Source organism: Emydura macquarii, unplaced genomic scaffold, assembly GCF_026122565.2.
Source record: "Emydura macquarii macquarii isolate MOO-44397 ecotype Brisbane River unplaced genomic scaffold, CSIRO-AGI_Emac_v2 contig_1253, whole genome shotgun sequence".
In the NCBI taxonomy this organism is placed as follows: Eukaryota; Metazoa; Chordata; order Testudines; family Chelidae; genus Emydura; species Emydura macquarii.
In genome coordinates this window covers 26,769,692-26,792,456 of record NW_027131390.1, presented here as the reverse complement: position 1 = coordinate 26,792,456, position 22,765 = coordinate 26,769,692, and the positions used below count along the sequence as shown (strand labels likewise).

The following is a 22,765-nucleotide window of genomic DNA, read 5'->3' as shown; positions in this document are numbered from 1 at the left end:
CAAGCAGAAATTGTATAAGATTTCTTTTCTAGGAATGCTTTACCTCCCAAAGCAAAATTATATATTTTTAATCATTTGAAATGTGAAGTATTTACAAATCTCTGAAAAGAAACTGATTGTGCTCTTAATCCCAAATTAAGAGATACATTCCTACTGATGTAACACACACAAATATGAACCATAGTTTAATGCTGATAATGTTTTTGCAGGCACAGTGTTTCTGGGTGCTTTGGGGCTCAAACACCCATGAGTATTGGGATAACAGATGCCACTGTACCGCCCGATGCCATCAAGGATTAACATGAGGAGTATGTGATTTGAATTCATGGCCCTCCCAATCCAGTGGAAACATCTGCTTCCCCTTTATAATACGGTACTTAGAAACTTCTGCAGAGTCCATTTAAAAGGGTCATGTAAATACAGTTTAAGAAGTCATACAACTTTAGAGTTTTGTTCTAAATGCCCCAAATAATTATTCTGCTAGTTTAAAACGTATCTTTATTTTTCTTCCTCTAGGTCTGTGACATCCGGACTTGCCAGTAATTGACTGCGTGCTAGTCCATAATACCAATCAGCTGGGCACCTCACAAGCACCACTAAACCCTCACTAGGGCCCAGTGCAAGTCTACAGAAGAAGGTAAATTCCATATTTTATAGTGATGCAAAATTTCGAATATTTTTATCACATAAATAGAATAATATTTACAAAAAAGATCACAAATGACTGTAACCAAATGGGCTTTGTCTTACCCAAACTGGTATTTGGGTGGGTTCGATGTCACCAGCAGAGTGCATGCTGGTGCATCGCGCAGAGAGGGAGTCACTGGGTCTGAATGTCATGGATCTGAAGGAATAAAGAAGGACAAAGGCTGTGTTTTAAACTAGTAACAATCTGAATGTCCTCTTTTCCTAATTATCTGGGGCATTCAGCACATAATTCTAAAAGGTTAAAATATATGCTGTATTTTCAGAAAATAACAAAATCATCTGTAACACCAGTATCTGTTACAGGGATAGACCATCAGAGTTCCGTTTTTTTTAAATTCCTCACAAATTTTATGGGCATAAAATTGCACCCACAATTCAACTGTGGTGTTAGTAGGGCTACCACCCGTCCGGTTTTTACCTGGACAGTCCGATTTTTGGCTTCTGTGTCCAGGTACCCCGGGGCAGTGGGAGGCACCGGGTCATTAACCCCACACCAGTCCTGCTCATCCAGGGCCACCTCCTACTTGCAGCAAGCTCCTTAAGATGATCCAGCGAGTGACAGGACGGGGAGGTGAGAGGAGTGAGCGATGGGGGCAGGGCTTTGGGGGGAAGAGGCAGGGTAGAGGGAGAGGCCTTGGGAGTCTGGTTACCAGCAATCAGAAAGATCGCAAGTGCTATGTGTTAGGTGCTAATGAACCACCTGGTTTGCCACTGAAATCAGATTAAAGTCTAAATACCAGCATTTGTGCTTCTTGCAGGTGCTAACATACAAACATTTACCTGAATGTGTCTACAAATTAAGTAGTTGTCTAAATGTTAGCGTCTAGGCTCACAATTAATTGTAGATGTAATTGTATGTTGATAAAATGAGTGGAGTACTGACAAATCCTGATGTGATTTTCAGAATGAAAAATGCTGAGCATCTACAAATTCTAGTGAAGTCAATGAGAATGACAGATCTTTGGCACCTTGGCAAAGCAAATGGATCTGTCTTTATATCAGGATTCAATTTGCTCCAACACAGTCATCAGGAGACTGGGTGTGTTAAACTTTTACTATAGAACCTGAAACCAAGTGAAATTAGCTAGTTGCAGTTTGTAACACAGAAACAGAAGTGCTCATTTTTGTTCTGATTTCTTTAGGCTCAATATTTTTAATATCACTTGATAGAACTTTTTGTCCTTAGTTATTCACACATTTCTGGAGATAAAGTTGTGTGGATTTGTTTTATAGTACTTGAGATGGCCATGAAACCTATCAGTCACAAAGGTTTACAAAGTGTAGAAAGCTTAATAAGTCTTAAGTTTGAACAAGTTCATAATTAGTTTGACAAGTTGAACATTTAGAATGAAACTCAATAGCTATGAAACTGAACCTGCACAGATGGGAAAGTTCACAGAACCTCACACAAACTGAAACCAATAAGTTTCACACAGCCTCAGCAATCATTGTAACAAATTTCTATGGTAATAATGTCATTCTTGCATTATTTGTACATCTGCCTCTCTTTCTAGATCTAGACTTACTTATTTTTTTCTCGTTTAATTCATGACCCAAAGCACTTGACTTAAATTTCATTTTTAATTATTTCTGGACAAGGCTCGTGTTTTTAAAAACTAGACTTTGTGTGTGTCTACAGCTATTTTATGTTTTCCAGTTCCAGTTATGAACTGATAAACATAATTCTAACTTCATTGTCAAAGTCCAACTAAAACATTACCATTTAACATCCTGAGACCATCACCCGATGTGGCCTGTTTAAGTGCCTGTTCCACTTGTTCTCTCCTCTTTGATTCAAATTCCAGGGCTTCCTGCAATTTTCTCTTTGCTTTTTTCTCTTTCTTCAAGCGCTTTTGAATTGTTGCTGAAAAGTAAATGTAGGGAACAGACTTCATTATATAGTTTCAAGTAAGCTACAAATGACACTTTCATAACAAAGATACTTATCAGCTGACATTCAAGCTCTGTGGAGCCAGGAGAGAAAAATATAAAAAATAATGGGTCTGTTACAAAAATTATAGATCCATATCCAGATTTAAAATGTGAAAACATTTGTATCATAACATTTTAAATGTCCTGATCCTGCTATCCTCACTGAGTGTGAGCAATCCCATTGATGTCAATATACTGTGTGTGCAAGGGTGGCAGAATCAGGCTGAGGAACCAGCTGTGATCCACAAAATTTGAGGGAGTTTGGATTTGGAGTTTTGGTTTTCACCCATTCTAATAAAAATGTAATTTCCTCAGCAATGACATAAGTGTATAGTGTTCCATTCCAACACTTCCCTTCATCATTGAAAATATTAGACCCATCTTCCCCAATGACTGTATATAGAAAACAAAAAACCTGCAATCATATTAGTAATCTCCTCAAAACATGAGTTAGATGCTGGACCCAGTGATACCCATGTAGACATACCAGAGCATTTATTTACTACTTTGACATCCAGTGGTATTTTCCAATATTAAAAGGAAATGGCACAAAAGTAGATAATATGAGAATTTACTATGTTTGAATTCCCAGTTACCATAAAACCCAGAATGAGCAATAATAATAAAATTACTTATGGAGGTGGGATAAAACCTTATTGAAGCTGGTGGGGATGATAGCATCCTTCATTCATGATAAATGTAAGAAGCAGTCAGACTTGGAGTAAAATAGCTGAAACAGTAGGAGCTACTGCAATGTGCAAGGCCAGTCAAAAGCTGAGCTATGTGGGTGGAAGCACTGCACTGGGGAATGAATGCAAATGCAGGGGCTTGGTTATTATTTGGTGGAGGTGTGTATATTTGTGAGCAGAAGCAGCCAGTGACCAGGCAGAAAAGGAGAAACCAAGGAGAAAGCAGAAGAGTAGTGGAAGAGTACTTCTGAGAGAGAGCCTAGAGAGCGAGCTTTTTGGGCATAGTGTTAACAGGAGGCTTGGAACTGTGAGCAGTGTCTCTCTCCTCCTGTTTAATTCCTACTGTGTTCATGGAAACAGGCCTTTGTATATTTGTGTTTAAAGAAACAAAACAGGACTGCATCAGACATATCTGATTCTGTAATCAATTTCTTCTCCTAACAGAAACAACCCACTAGACCCTGAATTTTGGCCAAATGCTCGGGTCAAAATAGGTAGAAGTATTATTAGAATAATATCTAACTCTTATATACTGCTTTTTCATCAGTAGATCTTAAAGCACTTTACAAAGGAGGTAAGTAGTATTATCCCCATTGAACATATGGGGAAACTGAGGCACAAAGAAGTGCAGTGGCGGAGCCTGTGGTATTCTGAATCCCATTGGAATGCCATTTTCTTTGCAGAACTCAAAAAATGAAAATGTTTTCAATGGAACTCTTTCAGTATCCTTTACAGAAGTTGGAAAGATTCAGAGCTAGATGTTGCCACCCTGCTTCAAGATCAGTTTAGCCTTACTCTGCATGAGGTCCAATTGTTTCATTGGGGTTGACTGTGAAAAAAAAGAGTTACATGTCTTGAGGAAAGGTGAATCAGTCCTTCAAATATTAACTGAGAACATATTTCAATGAGAACAAAAGCCCACAGGTTAGTATAAAAAAGGCAAGGTTAACAGAGGTTTAGATTTTGGTGGGAGATGGAAAATTACATTTGGGTCATATGAGCAACAAGAGAGAAATCAGTGAAGGCATCCGCCCAACAGCTTAGATGCCTATATACAAATGGAAGGAGTATGGGAATAAACAGGAAGAACGTGAAGTATTAATCCATAAGCTAATTTGTGACTTAATTGGCATCAAAGAGACTTGGTGGGATCAGTCTTGAGACTGGAATATTGATATACAAGGATATAGCTTGTTCAGGAAAAACAGGCAGGATAAAAAGGGAGAAGGGGTGCTATATTATATATATAGAATATATGCAGGTGTTTTGAGGTCCAGCAGTAGATCTCTTAGTAAAGGCAAAGGGGGAAAGAATAGGGGTGATGTCATGGTACGGGTCTACTATAGACTATTCAATCAGGAAGGCATTGGATAAGGAATTTCTAGAACAAATAAACACAAGACAGGATAGTAATGATGGACTTGGGTAAACCCAAACATCAGCTGGGAAAGTAATATGGCAAAACACAAAATTTGCAATGCGTTTTTGGAAGGTACTGGGAACAACTAGTTTCAGAAAATGGAGGAAGTAACCAGGGGAACAGCCATTTTAGGTCTGAGTCCAACCAACAGGGAGAAATTGGTAGTGAACATGAAAGAGGAAGGCAATTTGAGTGAAAGTGTCTATGAAATAATACATTTCATGATTCTAAGGAAAGGAAGGAGTGAAAGCAGAAGAATAAGGACAATGTAATTCAAAAAACAGATTTTAACAAATTCAGAGAACTGGTAGGTTAGGTCCTATGGGAAGAAAATCTAAGGAAAAAAGGAGTTCAGGAGAACTGGCAATTTCTCAAGGAGAGAATATTAAAGGCATATTTGAAAACTACCCAATGCAAAGGAAATAAAAATAAGAAAGAGGCCAATATGGCTCTAGGAGGAGCCCTTTAATTATCTCAAAATGACCTTGACAAATAGGTCTGAAATCAACAAGACAAATTTTAGTAAGGAGAAGTGCTTTAGGAAGGAAAAATCAAATGCACACCTGCAAAATGGGGACTAACTGGCTAGGTCGTAGTACTGCTGAAAAGGATCTAAGGCTTATCATAAATTGAATATGAATGTGATAAAGTGATAAAGTTGTGAAAAAGAGGTGTATTAAAAAGAGTATCATATGTAAGACATGGGTGGTCACTGTCCCGATCTGCCTCAGCAGGCGTAATGTGTCCAATGCTGGGCGCCACACTTTAGGAAAGATTAGGACAAATAGGAGAAAGTCCAGCAGAGAGCAACAAAAATGATAAAAAAAAAGTTTAGAAAACCTGACCTATGAGCAAAGGTTAAAAAAACTGGGTATGTTCAGTATTGAGAAGAGAAGACTGAGGGGGGACCTGATTGATAAGTGTCTGTTAAAGGCTGTTAGAAAGAGGACACTGGTCTATTTTTCTCCATGTCTACTGAAGAAGTAATGGGCTTAATCTGCAGGAAGGGAGCTTTAGGTTAGATATTAGGAAAAATGTTCTAACTATAAGGGTAGTTAAACTCTGGAATAGGCTTCCAAGGAGGCTGTGGAGGCTCTGAAATCCCCATCATTGGTGATTTTAAAGAACATAATGGACAACCACCTGCCAGGGATAGTCTAGGTTTTCTTGGTCCCATTTCAACATAAGGGGCTGGACTTGATGACTTCTCGAGACCCCTTCCGGCCCTACATTCTATGATCCATTGCCTCCACCCCTTTCCTTCCCACCTTCCTTCTTTTGCATGCTATAAAGGAAGGGAAATTGGGGTGTGTCCACTATTGCTGCTAACGGGGCAATGGACGTGGTGCGAGGTCCAGTGATTGGCTGCCACCTGGTGGATAGGATAGGGGAAGGAGAGAGACAGTCTGCTTCCCAAGCATGGTAGCCATCCTTAAAATAGGATGCTGGATCTCTGGTGATGCTGAAAGCTATACAGATTGTCAATTTTGGGATCTGGAAACCCAGCTGTATGGATTTTTCATGCATGCTGGAGATCAGTTTGGGGTGAGTGGTATCAAATTACAATTGTCATAACTTTGGTGGGTTCAAAAGGATCTAACTGAGGGCCCTAAATCCAGTGGGCTGTTTGGCCATTGGTGCTGACCACACATGGCATGGCAAAGGAGGTATATGTCAATGTCTGCTGCAGATTATGGCTCCCCTCATCTTTCCTTCCAGCATGAAGGTAGGGAGTGAGCTGGGGCCCCACACTCACCCCAGGTTTACAGCACATCAGGGCCATTGGTTCATAGTGGACAATTCTGCCAGGTAATTTGGGGTGGTTACCCCAGTCAGGTAATACAGTAGTTTTAAGTAGAGTCATGGCCTCTGCATTTAACCATATTATGGGGTGTCACTGTTGCCATGTTCACATCAATTGTTCATGGCAAATACTTTACCAAGTTCTCTCTAGCAATCTAGTTAGAGGGCCAAAACCCCCACAACTTTGTTTACCCCCACAAGTAGTCTCACTGAAGTAACTGGAAGTACTCAAAGTCAAGCACTGAAAGACTTTTCAACTAACTTCATACTAATTTTAAAACTGAAGTTATGTATTGAAGTTCAGATCATCTGAGATGATATATTGCCAATCTCCATCTATCTGGTCTAACATTACAATGGAAGAAACTTTTTAATATTTTAAAATGTAATCAAAATACTTCCTTAGAGTGTAGAGGGAATGGTTCTATTATCACGTAGGCTGTAGAGCTATGGCAGCTGTATGAAAGTATTTAATTCTGTTCATTTTCAGATACAGCAGCATCTTGAGACAACCAAATCATGATTCAGTTTCCACCTTCCAACATGCAACACAGGAGCAAATCCTGCCACCCTAGCCCTTTCAGCCATAGAGGTTCCTGCCTACAGCAGAAGTGCTGCAGTTTTACTACAATGTGAGAAAGGGGACATGATGCTGGGAACTTCAGCAATCTGTGTGCACTCTTTTGCGTAAAAGTCCAAGCCCTTGGTGCTCATTCTGCACTGATGCCAATGATGGCATGGAGATTCTCTGGGAGAGGAACAAAACTCAGTGTTTGTTGGTGAAATTCAGTTCTGGGCTGGAGGCCAGCAAAGAACAGCATCACTTAAGTCTCACATAAGCCTTACGATGGTTTAAATTAAACTTAAATGATGCACAGATGTTGTGCTGGCCCTTTACCTTATGAAAATATATCAGACTTTCTTTCCTTTGGATGGCAGGGGTACAACACTTTGCAGGTCCACTGTAATTTACTTATCTCAGGAGAGTTTTCTCACCATTCACTCCTGACTCCTAGAGTTCCCATTTGCCACACCCATCTACTCAGGCTTGGAACTGAGGACAGGTGTTGTCCCCAGAGTCTAGTCTCAACTTCTGTGAAACCCAAAAATTCTACCATTGTATGCAGCTTTATCTAGTTAGGACTTTCTAATTTAACACATTCACTATTGCTTCTACCCATTTAATGTTGCCTTTTAATGCATATGCTGAACTTTGGAGAAGTCTACTCTCTTTGCAATACCACAGTGAGAAATGTTACACTTTTATATTTAAAACTCCATATAAAAAAACTAACACCATCAGGGTGAAGGAGTGGTTAGGCTACATGTTGCAGCCTTACAAGAAGTTTCAGAGCTATATTGTGTTTCCTGGTATGGTATGACAGGAGAATTACTAAGGCTATTTGCTTCCAATCTCAGTTTGGAAGGACAGTTTGGGTAAGAATCTCCTCTTTCCAACTGCTCCATGGTGTGGCACTGCAAATGAAGCTCCTACTAGAGTCGTATTTACCCACAAAAAGATGGGCTAGTTCAGAGGGAAGATGATGAAAGAAATTCCAGTAAACACACATTTTAAAAACATACTTTCCTTGTGAATCTTTCACAAAATAAGACTGCTCCTCACTGATGAAGATAACGGTTGGAAACACAAAAAGCTGCCAAATCAAAAATTCAAGTTGAGAACCCACAGATGGAATGGTAATAATAAATGTGAAAGCCATGGAACTGAATCAGCTCTCATCTAGGGGAGCTGTCAAAACATTTTGTGGCCAGTTTCCAAGTCCTACAGTCAGTTTTTTCCTGTCTGCATGCAGAAAAGCTTGTTTTACATAGTTTTTATAAATCTTTCATTAACAGTGTTTGTCCACTCCCCCATTACACTAATATATGATTGCTAGCTAACCCCAAGTCACCAGCAGCCATTCTTCACTGACTTACCTCTGCTTTGCAGCTCAGCTGTAAGTTGTCTTTCTAAGCTCTCTCTCAGTTCTCTCTCTCTACAAAGCTCCATCTTCAACTCTTTCTTTTCCTGCTGTATCTGTTTTTCCTGGACTCTCGCATTGTCCACAGCCACTTTCAGTAGACCCTAAAAGCACACAAATCAGAAAACGACATCTACTCTCAACAGTAGCATAAAGCAACTTCATTTGATTTTACTATCAGTGGAAGAATAGAAAAAATGATGACAGAAAACTTGTAGAACTTTGCATACAATTTAGGCGATTAGACAGCTAGCTCATATACCACAGAATAGAAAACTTTGGAGTATGGACTCATTCAAAAAAACTTGTTCAAATTCATCCTGCTGAGGTTTTTTTATCACACTAACTTAGTAAAAGAGAGGTGAGGATTCAAGAAACACAAACCTAGAGAAACAGCATATATACATTCTGTACAATGAGGAAAAAAAAAGAAATATTACTGCTGTTCTGAAACGTTTCTCTCTTAAACAAACTATCGAGTATAGCTAGCATTCTTCAGTTTGTTTGGATCTGACTTCACAAATTACTCTGAATTAATAGGAATATGTTTTTGTAGACTCTATGGATTACTAAATAAATGGGAATGCTGCATGTTCAATCTTTATGAGTTAATTTATCATTATCTAGCTCTGGTCCCAATAATTTACCTGAATGTTGGTTAATAGAGTTTCTACTGATGATAAACTGTCAGCAAAAAGAAATGGTGCAGGGAATCCAGGAGGCAAGGTCTGTCCAGCCAGTTGGACTTTATCTAAAGTTGGTTTCATTATTGGAATAGCAATTTGGACCTCTTCTGTAAAGACATTTAGAAAACAACATCAGAAAGTTAATATATTGGCAATGGTCACCTTCTGATCCAAGCAGGTGACTGAAATTTTTAAAGGCCAAGACTTAATTCAACTGTTATAGCAAAATTAGCATTATTTGTCTTAAGGCAACAAGGATTGTTGTTATGTAAGGCTGAAAAATAGTAGAAATTAAAGAAAAACAATGCTGAGCAGCCCAGAGAAGGTGCATAAATAGTTATACCCCAAATGTCAGTATATTACAGAATTATAGCTATATTACACAGTTCATTAGATTTGAATAGTTCATCAGAGAATAATGACAAGTAAGGTTTTTTTTTTTTTGTTACAACCAAAGAAATCCTCAACACTCAGGGAATTTATTATTTATCCTCCTCTTTAATTTTCTCCTCCCAGAGTCAACAGTATAAAATTAAATTTATTCCCTCTTGTCTTGATGACACCAAGTCTCAGTTGTAGGTGAAAGGTCAGTGCAGCTTTTTCTATGGAGTACCTTGCTATTGTCATCCTTTTTTAATGTTCAGCATTAGCTAAAAAAAATCTTTGTTGAGTATTTAAATGATACAACTCACTTTGAACCTTGGCATATCTAGAGTAAAAAGAGAAAGAGTGTGTTCTTAAAGGAGTCAGTCACTGGAAAGGGGGCAGTAATACAGTAGAGTAGTTTTGGGCTAGGGAGCCAAACTTGAATGCCTTTTATAAACTGTAGGATACTGGCCTAATATAGTATTTCTTATTTGACAGGCAACACATTGCCCGTCCATTATGTAAAGTTTCATCTCAAAATCATTTAAAAATGTTTTTCACCAACCTGTCTGAGCCCACAACTTTTTTTTTTAACGAATTAACACAGTCACTAATAAATATTGTTGAGCAATGGTCTATGGATCCCCTGAGGGTCCACAGATGATGTTTAAGAATTCCGAATGGGTCCACACCTCCCTTCAAAAATTTTTAGGGGTCCACAAATGAAAAAATAATAAATTGAAAAACACTGTTGTAGAGCAATAATTGACATATCATCTCTTTTCAGACCACTTTAAACCCTCCTCTGCTGGTAATGGCTTTAAATATCAAGCTTACTGCCGAAACCTATAGAACAAAAAATTGTAATCAATTGTTTTACAGCAGGTGTTGTACCGTATGCTCCTTGAATCTGAAATATCTAGAAACATATATGTGCAGTGTTCCTGGAATCCATAAAACATCCCTTTAATTTCTTTGGCAGTTGCAGAAATTATGAAGAAAATCTTCACAGCAATTGCTTTTTAGTAAAGCTTGAAACGAATATATTGATCATAAATTCACGATGCATGTGTTTTCTAAAGGCAATTGCACAACCAATCCTGATAGTTTCATTTGTCAAGTGCCTTGGTCATATTAATTCTAAGGTTTACAATTAGATCACATCACATTTACAGGGTTTCCCCCCACCATTTAAAAAAAATTCCAGCAGGAATCAGGACATCAGTTACAAATACTAAGACAAATTAAACTGCAGGGTTTTACTATTGGTAATATTATATAGCTTGAAAAACAAATTCCTTAGGCATCGCCTGAACAGGATAACTGTTATGTTTCTGAAATACATTTGCTGACAACTAACCCAGGAGTGCTAGTAGTTTTCCTGTATTTGTTGAAAACTATGTTTAGGGAGTATTTTGTCTTCACTAGTGAGTGCATTAAATGGAACATCTTCATAATGATGCCTAACAAAAGCCTACATTATCTTCACATCTATACAGCTAACATTTTTAGAAGCTGGGTTTATGTCACATAAATTATCTATTTTCAAAAGCCTGTGAATCAGTAGGAACACTGGTCTGTGTGTGTGTAACCAAAGACTATATATATATATATATATATATATACTTTCTCCTGCTTAAATATTTTATATAGGAAGTAGAATTCTTAAAATTAATTGATTAGTTGTTGCATATGGTACTACACAGAAATAACATCTATGCTACAGCGTCAAAGCAGACTAAACAAAAGTGGCATTTGAAAAGGAGAGCAATACATAAAGTATGCATAACGGAAAACTATAACAGCTTTAAAATATATAGAAATCTCTCCTACTTGGGAGATGAAAGTAATACTATTAAATTGGCTGAAAGGAAAATTACTATTGACTGGGAAGACAGGTTGCATGGTCTATGGTTTGTAATGTTGCTGTACAGTAGATTGAAGTTTCAAAATAGTATTACTCTTCTTTAAAGAGATAGACACAGCTAAATTAGGTGCTGCTTGCTGCAGTGAGGATCAAATGCAAAAAGAATCATATTTCATCAGACCTAGTCAACACCAGGAAAATAAATAGAAATATAAGAGGCATGCAGGCAATGATTCATTTTGATAATCTGGCCCAAGAGAGACACAAAGAGACAGCACACAGATCTAAGCTTCTACCAAAAGACAAATAGGACACAGAGGGTGGGAATTGGGATGACAGTGTAGCAGAGGTCACATCGATTTTCAGCAGCAGTTTTCACAGAGATGAGATAACCCTGGACTCTATTTGGCCCATTGTTCATATCCTACCTGTCCCACAAGCAATAAATATCCTAGTCCCAGAAAAAGAGCAGTAAAGAAGAAGGATTCTACTTATGACTTCTTATGATTAAGTTTTTGTGCTAACCAAACATGCTTTGCAGACCAAGGTCACATTGCATGTTAAAGTCTGTAATAGCTGAAAAGTAGTAGAAGCATATTATGATTTGGCGTATGTGGGTGGAAACTGTCAAACCATTCATCATTTTTTTCTGATTGAAATCACACGCTGCAAAGATGAATGATAAATGCATTAGACATCTATTTCAGTCTTGTAATAGGTCTTCACATTTGAATGGTGTCTACATTTTGTCCATAGTCTGAATAAGTGAACACAACGGCAGAAATTTATTAGTTAAGCTTGGGAAATCTTAATTGGCAAAGTAATTAAAAAGCGGGAAAATGCTGGAAGCATCTTTTGTGGGTTAAATAAATACATTTTTTTTTTACAGTAAAAGGAGAAGAGGTTTTGATTAAAGCATTTTGCTTTTACAGCCCACTGGAACTGTGCCTATTAAAAGCTGCATTTGTACATAGAACACAATAGGATAAACAAGAAATAAAGCTAGGACACCTATCTAACCAAGGACACAAACAACTTTTCCATTTATTGAGGCAAAGTGAAGACTGCTTTTATTGAGCCTGTTTGTTAAATCTGGCATACTTTGTAATAGCATGCAGGAATCCATTTAGAGGACAGTCTTTTTATTTTAATTTCTAGCTTAGGGCCCCGCTGAATAGACATATAGGAAGGCAAGAATTATATTTGCAGAAAATACCTATACTGTAAATACCAAGAATGAATAGAGTCTTACTCCTGAAAATTACAGTGGAGACTGTCAGGAAAAAGATCTGTAGTTCCAACAGACTGTAGTTCATCTTCCTTCTCACCCGTGCCTTCACCAAGGAATGGAATATAGGCTTGAAACTCCAGCCTATGGACTAAAAATCAGGACTGGGAATAGAAGCTACATGGCGAGTCCCCAACCTCAGAGAGTGGGGCACAACAAATAGGCTAATCAATAATTTTATTAAAGAACAAACCTGTTTGTTAAGCACATTCTTTTAACTCTATGTGATTATCACACACGTGATGAATCAGGAGTCTGAAAACACTCTAATCACCTTCTACTCACAGCCTGAAACATTGGTTAACATTTGTAAGCGTACCAAGTTGGCACCCATTGCTCCTGATTGGCTAAGACCTACACAACTCTGATTAATTTTGTTAGAGTTGGATCCACTTGGTCGGAAAGACAGGAGTAGCTGGTAACCTGCTGTAAGCAAAGGTATAACGTGATAGAATTCGTTTTAGTTGCTAGTGAGTGTGTTGTGTTTTGTTTGTAACCATACCTGTCTTTTTTCCTCTTGTTTAGTATCACTAAACATTCTGGTATTTATTACTAACCCAACTCAGTTCTGTGTCTTACAATGAAGTCTTCAGTTAAGCTAACAGGCTGGTGTGTGCTTTGTCTCTTTGGAGGCAGCGAATATAGTACTGTCTGTGTATTGAGAGGGACTGGACCCTGCAGGATGATCTCGCTGGAGAACTCTGGATCTGGGGGTGTTAGCGGCATACTAAGGCAGCAGGGTAACACAGTACTGGAGCTTATAGTTCTGGGTGTCCTGAGCAGAATGCCACACCTCGCTCCCTCTCCCCACCAGCTTTTTTTCCCCCATGTGCTTTCCTGAGCTTTTGTGTTTCCCTCGCTCTCTCACATATAGCCCGGCCCATAGTTATGCCCAGCATCCTCCAAGGGGGTGTGTGTTTTATCTGCTCTTCTGTGTCCCTCCCACCTACCTGAACTTTGGGGGTAGGGAAGAGGAGCTGGAGCTAATGCTGGGCTGAAAGGGGTGTGTGCTCAGTATTTTCTGGAGCTGACAGCTCCTTGCCAAGCCCTCTGGTCTGCACAGGGGGAAGGGGCGTTGCAACAGGTAGAAATGACACTGCTAGAGACTAAGGAGAGCTGAAATGTTCTCTCCTTCCTCTGCTACCTCCCTTCCTCTTGCTTCTCCCCGGGGGGGCTGAAATTGGGTAGATATCCCCTAATATTCCCCTAAAATTACACTTATGTGCCCCGCTTGTGATGGACAAGATTTCTCAAAGGGTATCAGGAAGAAACAAAGAATAATCATGATATTTTGTGTTTTTTTTCCCTCAACATGGTGAAAACCTACATCTTTATAGGAACGCTGTGGACTATAGAGGTGGTCTCTGAATGGGGAACAGGACTGAAGAGACAGTTAAAAATACTTACTTTTCCTCTGCACCAGCTGACGGAAATAGATTAAAATATCTGTCCACTACTGAAAACATTAAATTCCCTTTCAAGATTTAAAAAAAAAAAATCAAATTGCCCCTTTTTTAGAATCAGGGCCTATATGTGTCATTAAAAGAAAAATATTCTACAGCAATGTAGTCTATCCTGTACCCATTTAAGAAAAGATGCCTTCAGCTACTTATATAGTAGGGGTGCTGTGCACCTAACTTTTAGGAGAACTAAATACCTACAACTCCAATTGAAGGGAATGGACACTCCTGACTAGTAAGTACAACTGGGGCAAAAATATCTCATCTCCCTGTACACAGATTTAGACCCTGATACTCCAAAGGGATGCACCGATAAGGATATGTATGTCTGTCAAGAGTTCCACTAACTTTCAATTGTCCATTTACTTTAGTTGGTGTCTCGTCGAGCTAAGGGACACCTGTGGATCCTCCTGTAGGATCAGGCCCTCAGAATCACGCAGTGCTGTTTCTCAAAATGAAGATTTTGTTTTAATTATTTTTTTAATCTTCACAGCTCCAATGCTCCCTTAGTAATTCATGGGATTGGGCTAGTGAGACAAATATTAAAGAAAACAAGTTTATTTCAAACATTTATAGAAATTAGTCTGCAGAGACAATTATCTGTCATTTTGAGCAATGGCTTAATGGCTCTGCAAACCCTCACTGTGTCTCTGCCAGGAGGTGAGCAGTTCTTTTTGTCAATGAGAAAAGCAATGTCTCCTCCTAACCTGGTACACATCAGACAGAGAAATTTACTGTTTTCACCTTGTGATTCCAGTACCAAATTTAAAGTCACTCCTTTTTTTCTTATTTACTCTCCCTGAATACAGAGGATCATTGAGGGCAATTGGAGAGCAGCTGATTATTCCAGTACACCAGCTTTAAATCAAACTTTTGTTCATTTAAAAAACACTCTATATCACTTTGTCACAATAGTGTTTTTCACTAGTGAACGTTGCAATAAAAAAAAACCCTCTAACAATAAAACGTCACATTATGTATGAATTTTCAGGATGCCCTAAAAACTTTGGAAGCTAGCATAAACCAGTAATGGCAAATATCCTCCACATCACCTTATTCAGTTCCCTTGTGGTTTTCATCCACTCACTCTAAAAATCAATTTATTTTGTTCTGAAGAACTGTTGATTAACACCTTGTAATTGTTTTCAACACATCCAGGGAAAATCGTAGATCACTTCTATAACACTTGGAGCAAAGTAAAGGCTTAAGAAAAGCAGACTAAATAAAAGAAAGAAAATAGTATAAGCAATACATATACCGCCATTTCTATATTGCTGTTTTCAGGAGTTATGAGGGTAACATTTACCAGGATTTTATAAAGCACATACTTAGGAAAGAACGGTTACTTACCTCGTGACTGTTGTTCTTCGAGATGTGTTGCTCATGTGTATTCCCAATTTAGGTGTGTGTGCTCGCCACATGCACGGGTGCTGGAAAACTTTTTTCCCTTAGTGGTACCGTACAAGCTGGCTCTAGTGCACCCTGCAGCAGTGTGCACGTGCGCCCGCATATAGGTGCCGCCGGCTCCCCACTCCCTCTCAGTTCCTTCTTGCTGGAACTCCAACTGAGGAGAAGGAGGGCATGTGTGGAAAGGACATGAGCAACATATCTCGAAGAACAACAGTTATGAGGTAAGTAACCGTTCTCTCTTCTTCGAGTGCTTGCTCATGTCCATTCCCAATTTAGGTGACTCACCAGCAGTGTCTCTGGAAGTAGACAGGAGTTCATGGATGTGACCCTTGAAGCACCTCTTTACCAAAGTCAGCGTTGTCCCGAGCTTGCTGCGTCAAGGCATGGTGGACACAAAGGTATGTACCAATGACCAGGTAGAAGCCTTGCAGATGTCTAAAATGGGGACATGCACTTGGAAGGCTGCAGATGATGCCTGCGCTCTCGTTGAGCGGGCTGTCAAGGACACTGGAGGTGCAACTCCAGCCTGCTCAGATAACAGGCCCGGGTGCAGGCCATGATCCACTTTGAAAGACGCTGCAAGGAAACCAGTAGACCCTTCATCTGGTCTGCAACCACCACGAAGAGCTGAGTAGAGCGATGGAAGGGCCTAGTCCTGTTGATGTAAAAAGCCAGGGTCGTCCTCACATTGAGAGTGCACATGCCTCTCCTCACTGGAGTTGTGTGGTTTGGGGCAAAGAACAGGCAGGAAGATCTCTTGATTCAGGTGAAAATGGGAGATCACCTTAGGCAAAAAAGCTGGGTGCAGGTGTAGCTGGACCTTGTCCTTGAAAAACACCATGTAGGGTGGTTCCGATGTTAATTCCCTGATCTCCTGGCGGATGTGATAGTGACCAGGAAGGCAACCTTCCAGGACAGGTACGTAAGGGAGCACGAGGCCATAGATTCGAAGGGCAGTCTGGTGAGTCTGGAAAGGGCCAAGTTCAAGTCCCGCTGAAGAGAAGGCTCCCTTATAGCCAGGAAAAGCCTTTCCAGACCTTTGAGGAACCTAGTCATCATTTCATGTGAGAAGACTGCCTCCCATTCCTTGGTGGGAGGTAGAACAGATATGGCCACCACATGGACTTTAACTGATGAGACGGCCAATCCTTCTTGCTTCAGGTGAAGCAGATACTCCAAGATTGTTAGGATCGATGCTTCTGTCCAGAACACGCCACGTTCAGTTGCCCAGCAGATGAAGCGCTTCCACTTGGCCCTACAGGCCAATCTCCACTGAACTTGGGTTGAGCAGGCCTGCTCCTCCTGGTTCAGCCACAGAGCATCCAAGCCGTCAGGTGGAGGGAGGCCAGCTCCAGGTGGAGCAGGTGACCTTGACAGGTGGGACAGAAGGTCTGGGTGCAGCGGCAGGGTCCAGTGCCTGGGTCCCGCCAACTCTAACAGCATCCCAAACCAGTGTTGTCTGGGCCACGCTGGTGCCACAAGGATGACCAGTGCCTTGTCTCTCTTCACCTTCAGGAGGACTTTGTGGACCAAAGGTATCGGCAGGAAAGCGTAAAGGAATTCCTCCAACCCAGGGAAGAGAAAAACATTGGTGATAGAGCCTGCACTGAGGCCCTAACAGGAACAGAAGCGATGGCATTTACTGTTGGCCCTGCTGGCAAAGAGATCCACTGGGGGGATTGCCCCACCTTTGGAAGATGCGAGTCACCACCTCTGGATGGAGGGACCACTAGTGGCAAGAACAGAAGGACCTGCTGAGATGGTCCACCAAAGAGTTATTGACCCCAGGGAGATGAACAGCTATTGGGTGGATATTGTGGCTGATGCAGAAGTCCCAAAAACGCATGGTGTCTATGCATAGAGTAGGGGATCAGGCCTCCCCTTGCCAGTTGATACAATACATGAAGGATGTATTGTCCGTGAGAATCTGCACCACCCTGTTGGGAAGATGTGGTAGAAATACTGCACTGGGTAAATGAATTGCCCAGCGCTCCTTGACATTGATATGTAGCCCCAGTTCCTTTGAGGCCAGAGAGGTAAGTATTTTTGGAGAGACCATAAGTATTCTGTCCAGGTGGTGCCTGAGCGGAGAATAAACAGGCACCAACCACATCTGGAGTGGTTTGAGGGGCAGCCTGACCTGGGGGATCATGTAGGTACAGGCCACCATGTGGCCCAGGAGACTGAGGCACACCTCATTGTGAGGGGACAAGCCGAAATGCGGGTAATAATCTGCCATTGCTTGGAATCTTTCCTCTGGAAGGAATGCCCTGGACCTGGATGAGTCCAGCATTGTTCCAATAAAATCTATTCTTTGCACAGGGACTAATGCCAATTTCTATTCATTTATTAGGAGGCCCAGCGCCTAACAAACACTTCAGGTGATCGAAATGCTGGCTTGGACCTAGGCCTGCCCCTGATGAGCCAGTTGTCCAGGTAGGGGAACACCAGCACCCCTCTCCTCCTGAGGTAGGCTGCTACCATCACCATGCACTTGGTGAAAACTCTTGGCACAGTTGAGAGGCCAAAGAGGAGCACAGCAAACTGGTAGTGGCGGTCTCCTACCATAAATCTCAGGAACCTCCTGTGTCCAGGGAAGATTGCAATGTGGAAGTAAGCGTCCTTTAAATTGAGAGCGGTGAACCAGTCTCCTGGATCCAGAGAGGGAATGACGGTGGTTAGGGAGACGATGCAAAATTTTAGTTTTCTGAGGTACTTGTTCAGAATAGTTCTCAAGTCCAGAATAGGCCTGAGCCCTCCCTTTGCCTTCAGGATCAAGAAGTAACAGGAGTAAAACCCTCAACCACGCAGATCTCTGAGAACCTCTTCCACCGCACCCACTTGGACAAGTGCTCGCACCTCCTGTTCGAGGAGTTGCTCGTGAGAGGGAAGGCGGAAGTGAGGCAAACTGGAGGGTATAACAAATAGCCACTGTGCTGACCACACATCTGTCCAATGTTATGGCAGCCCAGACTGGGTGGAAACAGGCTAGAAGAGAAGGAAAAAAAGGGGGTTTGGATCCATGGAAAGAACTAGTAGGTCACTCCCTGGCACATGATGAACGGCCCTGGTGTCTCTTGTAAGTTTTGTTTTTCTTTTATAGGAGTCTCTGTGGGGGTGGTCTCCAGAGCACTGTTCATGCTGGGGCTTAAAATGCCTCCTAGAGGAAGAAGGCGTATAGAGGCCGTGTGACCGTAAAGTAGCCCTAGAGTCCTTCATGCCATGCAGTTGGGCATCTGTCTGCTCAGCAAAGAGGACTGTACCATCAAAAGGAAGGTCCTGAATAGCTTGCTGGATCTCTGACAGGAGACCTGAGGACTGGAGCCATGATGCCCATCTCATCAATATAGCTGAGGCCATGGTCCTGGCTGCAGAATCCGCCGTGTCAGAAGTTGCTTGATGACCCCTCCTCTAAGATGGCCTCGAACTCCTGATTGGAGGAGAGGGAGAACGAGTCTGTGAACTTGTCCAGCGACTGCCAGATATTTAAATGGTATCTACCTAGCAGCATCTGTTGGTTTGCCACTTGTAGCTGCAGGCTGAACGTAGAATAAATTTTTCAATCAAACAAGTCAAGTTTCTTCGCATCCTTATGTTTAGAGGCCGAGCTGACTTTCCCGTCTGTCCCTTTCTTTGGCGGTCATGACAACCAGGGATCCTGGTGCTGGGTGGGTATAAAGGTATTCAAGCATCTTCGCCGGCACATAGTATCTTCTTTGTCCTCTTAGATGTGGGGGCAGGGAGGCCAGGGTTTGCCAAGGGGCCTTGGCTAATTTAACACCCCTTCATGGACTGGTAGGGCCACTCAACTAGGAGCTGCTGAGGCCAAAATTCTGAACAGTTCGTCAGCCGGCTCATCTAGCTCCTCAATCTTCAGGCCCAGATTGGAGTCCCAGTGCACCTTAAAATCATCTAATGGCACCGCAGAAGAGGGTCCCACGAATGCCTCATTCGGTGACAATGAGGAAGAGGCTGGCACCTGTGCTGGGGGAGGGGCCTCTCTTCTGGGTAGGGTAGAACCCGTGGGGCCCAAGGCACGCGAACCTTCATGGTCCGAATCCAAGTCCAAGTGTGGTTCTGTGCTCTGGGAGATGGAAGACCACGGCACCAACGTTCCTCTTGCAGAGATGGTTTGCAAGATCCCAGAGCGAAACACCGCCATTGGTGGTACCATGGGGAAATTAGGCACCGGAGCCAGGGGTTGCCTGGTCTGGGCAACTTCATAGTTGTCCAAGGATGAGATGCTGATATGTAATGGCCATGGCGGTGCCATCCCTGAATACCTCGCGGTGCCGTACAGGACACGTTGTTCAGGCGCTGGATGTGCAGGGACTGGGACTTGTCCTTGGGCTTTCTGTATGGGCTAGACCAGGGGTGGACAACTAGTCATAGACGAAGAGCCCAAAAATAGCTATAGATACTGCAAAGACCCACATTTACCTTACCCTCCACCAAAAGTTCGCACTGATCCGTCAATTTCGGCTGCAGCTTGTCAATTTCACTTTTCAGTTTCCCCTCCTCTCTTACCCTCAGTGGAAAGTTCATGCTGAACCGCAAGGGTTGGCCACCCCTGGGCTAGAGAAATGGGGTTGCAGTGCCGGGGAAATGCGCCGTGAGGCTGGCGATCTGCATCGCTCTGCTCCGTAATGGTGCTCCGCTCAATGCCGGTCCTCCGGAGAACGGAAGTGGGAGTCCAGTCTGGCAGTATCCTGATCCAAAGAGCGTGACCTTGACTGCCTGCACACTGGTGAATGGTGCCTCAGTGATGGGGACTGTCAAGCAGATCTGTCCCTTGATAAGATGTCGGTGCTGGATCTCAGTGATGTCCCTCGGTGTCTGCAGTACTGGCAGCGCAAGGAGGTCCTTCATAGCTTGGAACGCCTCTGGAGTCGATGGAACCACTAAATGATGAGGGCCTCTACTGCTACTCAGAGTCTGTAGAGGGCCTGGTGCCGGAGTCGATGCTCACTAAGGCGAGGAACCCTTCTGAGGCAGGGAGGGTGGTGGCCCAGCATAGATCTTGCAAGGTCCCCCTTAGCATTTCTCCACAGGAGAGTCCCTGTTCCGAGCGGATCTTCTTGAACCTCTTCTTCAGAATCGGGGAGGGAGATCGGTGCCACGCACCTGACATAGGTGCCGGAGGGGCACTGCACACCGAGGCCATTGTGCTTGGTGCCGAATCTGATATGCCGGGCTCTGAGGCCGGTCTAAGGGATGCCCCAGAAATGGTTATCCCAGTCTTGCTTGATCCACAGGTGAAAACTTTTACAGATTTCAACCTGTTGCTAACGTGGGCTTCCCCCAGACACTTTAGGCAACTTTGATGAGGGTCACTTCCCAGCATAGGCCTCCTACACGAAGCACGGGTTTAAACCCGGGAAATGGGGCATGCCCCGATGCTGGGATTCTAACTACTAACAAACTAGGACTAACTGTAACTGAAACAAATAACTATATACACTAAACGATGAATAAACCACTAGGGAGGTTGAGAAAAGACTTGCAAAGGCAAGGGGGTTCCAGCACCATCACTGGTAGGAAAAAGGACCAGAGAGGGAGGGGGAGCTGGTGGTGCCTATATGCGGGCACATGTGCGCGCTGCTGCATGGGGTGCTAGAGCTGGCTTGTAGGGGTACCACTAAGGGAAAAAAGATTTTCCGGCACCGGTGCACGTGGTGAGCACACACACCTAAATTGTGAATGGACATGAGCAAGCACTTGAATAAGAAGTGTTTGAATGTAAAGACAAATCAGAATCAGAGATCGCCATGGAATGGAAAACTTGACTAGAATAGATTGAAACAACAATTTACAGTTTGTCTTTAGATGTACACTCTTTAACAAGGGATGCACACATAATTATACAGCTTTGATCTTTACAATGGGCTCTCATTAGTAACAACGAAAATTATACCTATTTATAGTTGCACATATTTAAAATATATTTGGCATTTAAATGAGGGTCTTTTAAACCTTAACAAGAAAAGAATCCAAGTTAGATGAGATTTATTTTGCAATACTGAATAAGAAATTGAGGAACAATGCATAATGTTTACTGGTGTCAAGCCTGGGAAGTGAGCTTGTAAGCTGCTATACAAATAGCTTGAGTATAAAACTTGACATATAGGGTTTAATAAAAGTAAATTTAAAAAAAAAAATCCCATCGCCACCTGGATATAGTCCTGTTCTTTAACAAAACTCATAAATGCAAACGAATTCTATTCCTACAATAACCATTTCTTATAAAATACTTACCAAACAATGTATTAAATAATATCCTGCTATTTACAATTTGTAGTCTGGTTATTTTATTCTCATATTTAGGTTCTAATAGGAGTTGTACAGCTTTTGTAATTTGGATGATGAGTTTTGAATTGATGTTGCTTTAAGGGACTTTTACAAAGCGCACCTTAAGCTTACGTGAAAATTCAAGTACTATCAAATTTTATTTGCCATATGACAACTTTCTGAAGCTGTATTAAAATAACAGGCACAAGCAAATAATATTAACCTGGTCATTCCCCACACAAACACACAATTCTTACTTCTAGTGGCCAGCTACAGAAGCAAGGATTTGAAACATGCTGTAAAAGGCAGCCATACGTTTATAACAAAGTTTTCCAAAGAATTCTCATTGCCCCATAGCTCTTCCCCACTGTGGATCAGAGGGAAGCAAAATAACAAAGAAAAAAAAAAACATGGTGGCTACAAAATATTTCTGAACTAACTCTTTTCTATTCAAATTCACATGTTCGTCTCATGGTAAGGTTTAGATTTCACTGCTGTCAGACTATTCTTCCAATGAGATTTAAACTCTCGGATGAGGTTGGATGGGTAGAACTTGCCAAGAAAAAAAAAACTCACTTCAGTTTTCTTGGCGGATTCAATCTTTTCCTATTAATGTTGAGATTATTTCTTCAACTATTTTGTTGCAAATATTTATGACTCCATATGGAGCAACAGATGTTGAAGGAAAGGCATGGCAGAAAAGACTTCTTTTTTCAGCAATTACCCTACTACTTGTTGTCATACTGTAGGTGTTTTAAGTGCCTCTCTTTGCTCACTGCCCTGTCCTCTCACACACTGTAAGAACGTCAGTTTATATAATTAGTATAATAACTTCAGGACCTATCTATACACAGAGGGAGTAGTAC

At 41.7% G+C, this 22,765-nt stretch overlaps 1 protein-coding gene and 1 long non-coding RNA gene across 2 annotated transcripts in view; one reads left to right on the top strand and one right to left on the bottom strand.

Moving 5' to 3' along the window:
* DACH2 (dachshund family transcription factor 2) overlaps positions 1-22,765 on the bottom strand; it is a 479,250-nt gene that overhangs the window by 13,219 nt on the left and 443,266 nt on the right. The window contains exons 9-11 of the mRNA XM_067548387.1: positions 9,182-9,327; positions 8,491-8,638; positions 2,429-2,572 (exon numbers count right to left, since the gene is read on the bottom strand). Coding sequence (XP_067404488.1) covers positions 2,429-2,572; positions 8,491-8,638; positions 9,182-9,327 — 438 coding nt within the window. The remainder of the gene's footprint in view (positions 1-2,428; positions 2,573-8,490; positions 8,639-9,181; positions 9,328-22,765) is intronic.
* On the top strand, positions 551-9,132 carry LOC137153243 (uncharacterized). The gene is made up of 4 exons (XR_010919739.1): positions 551-637; positions 1,613-1,747; positions 3,774-3,823; positions 7,043-9,132. It is a non-coding gene; the product is annotated as an uncharacterized lncRNA (long non-coding RNA).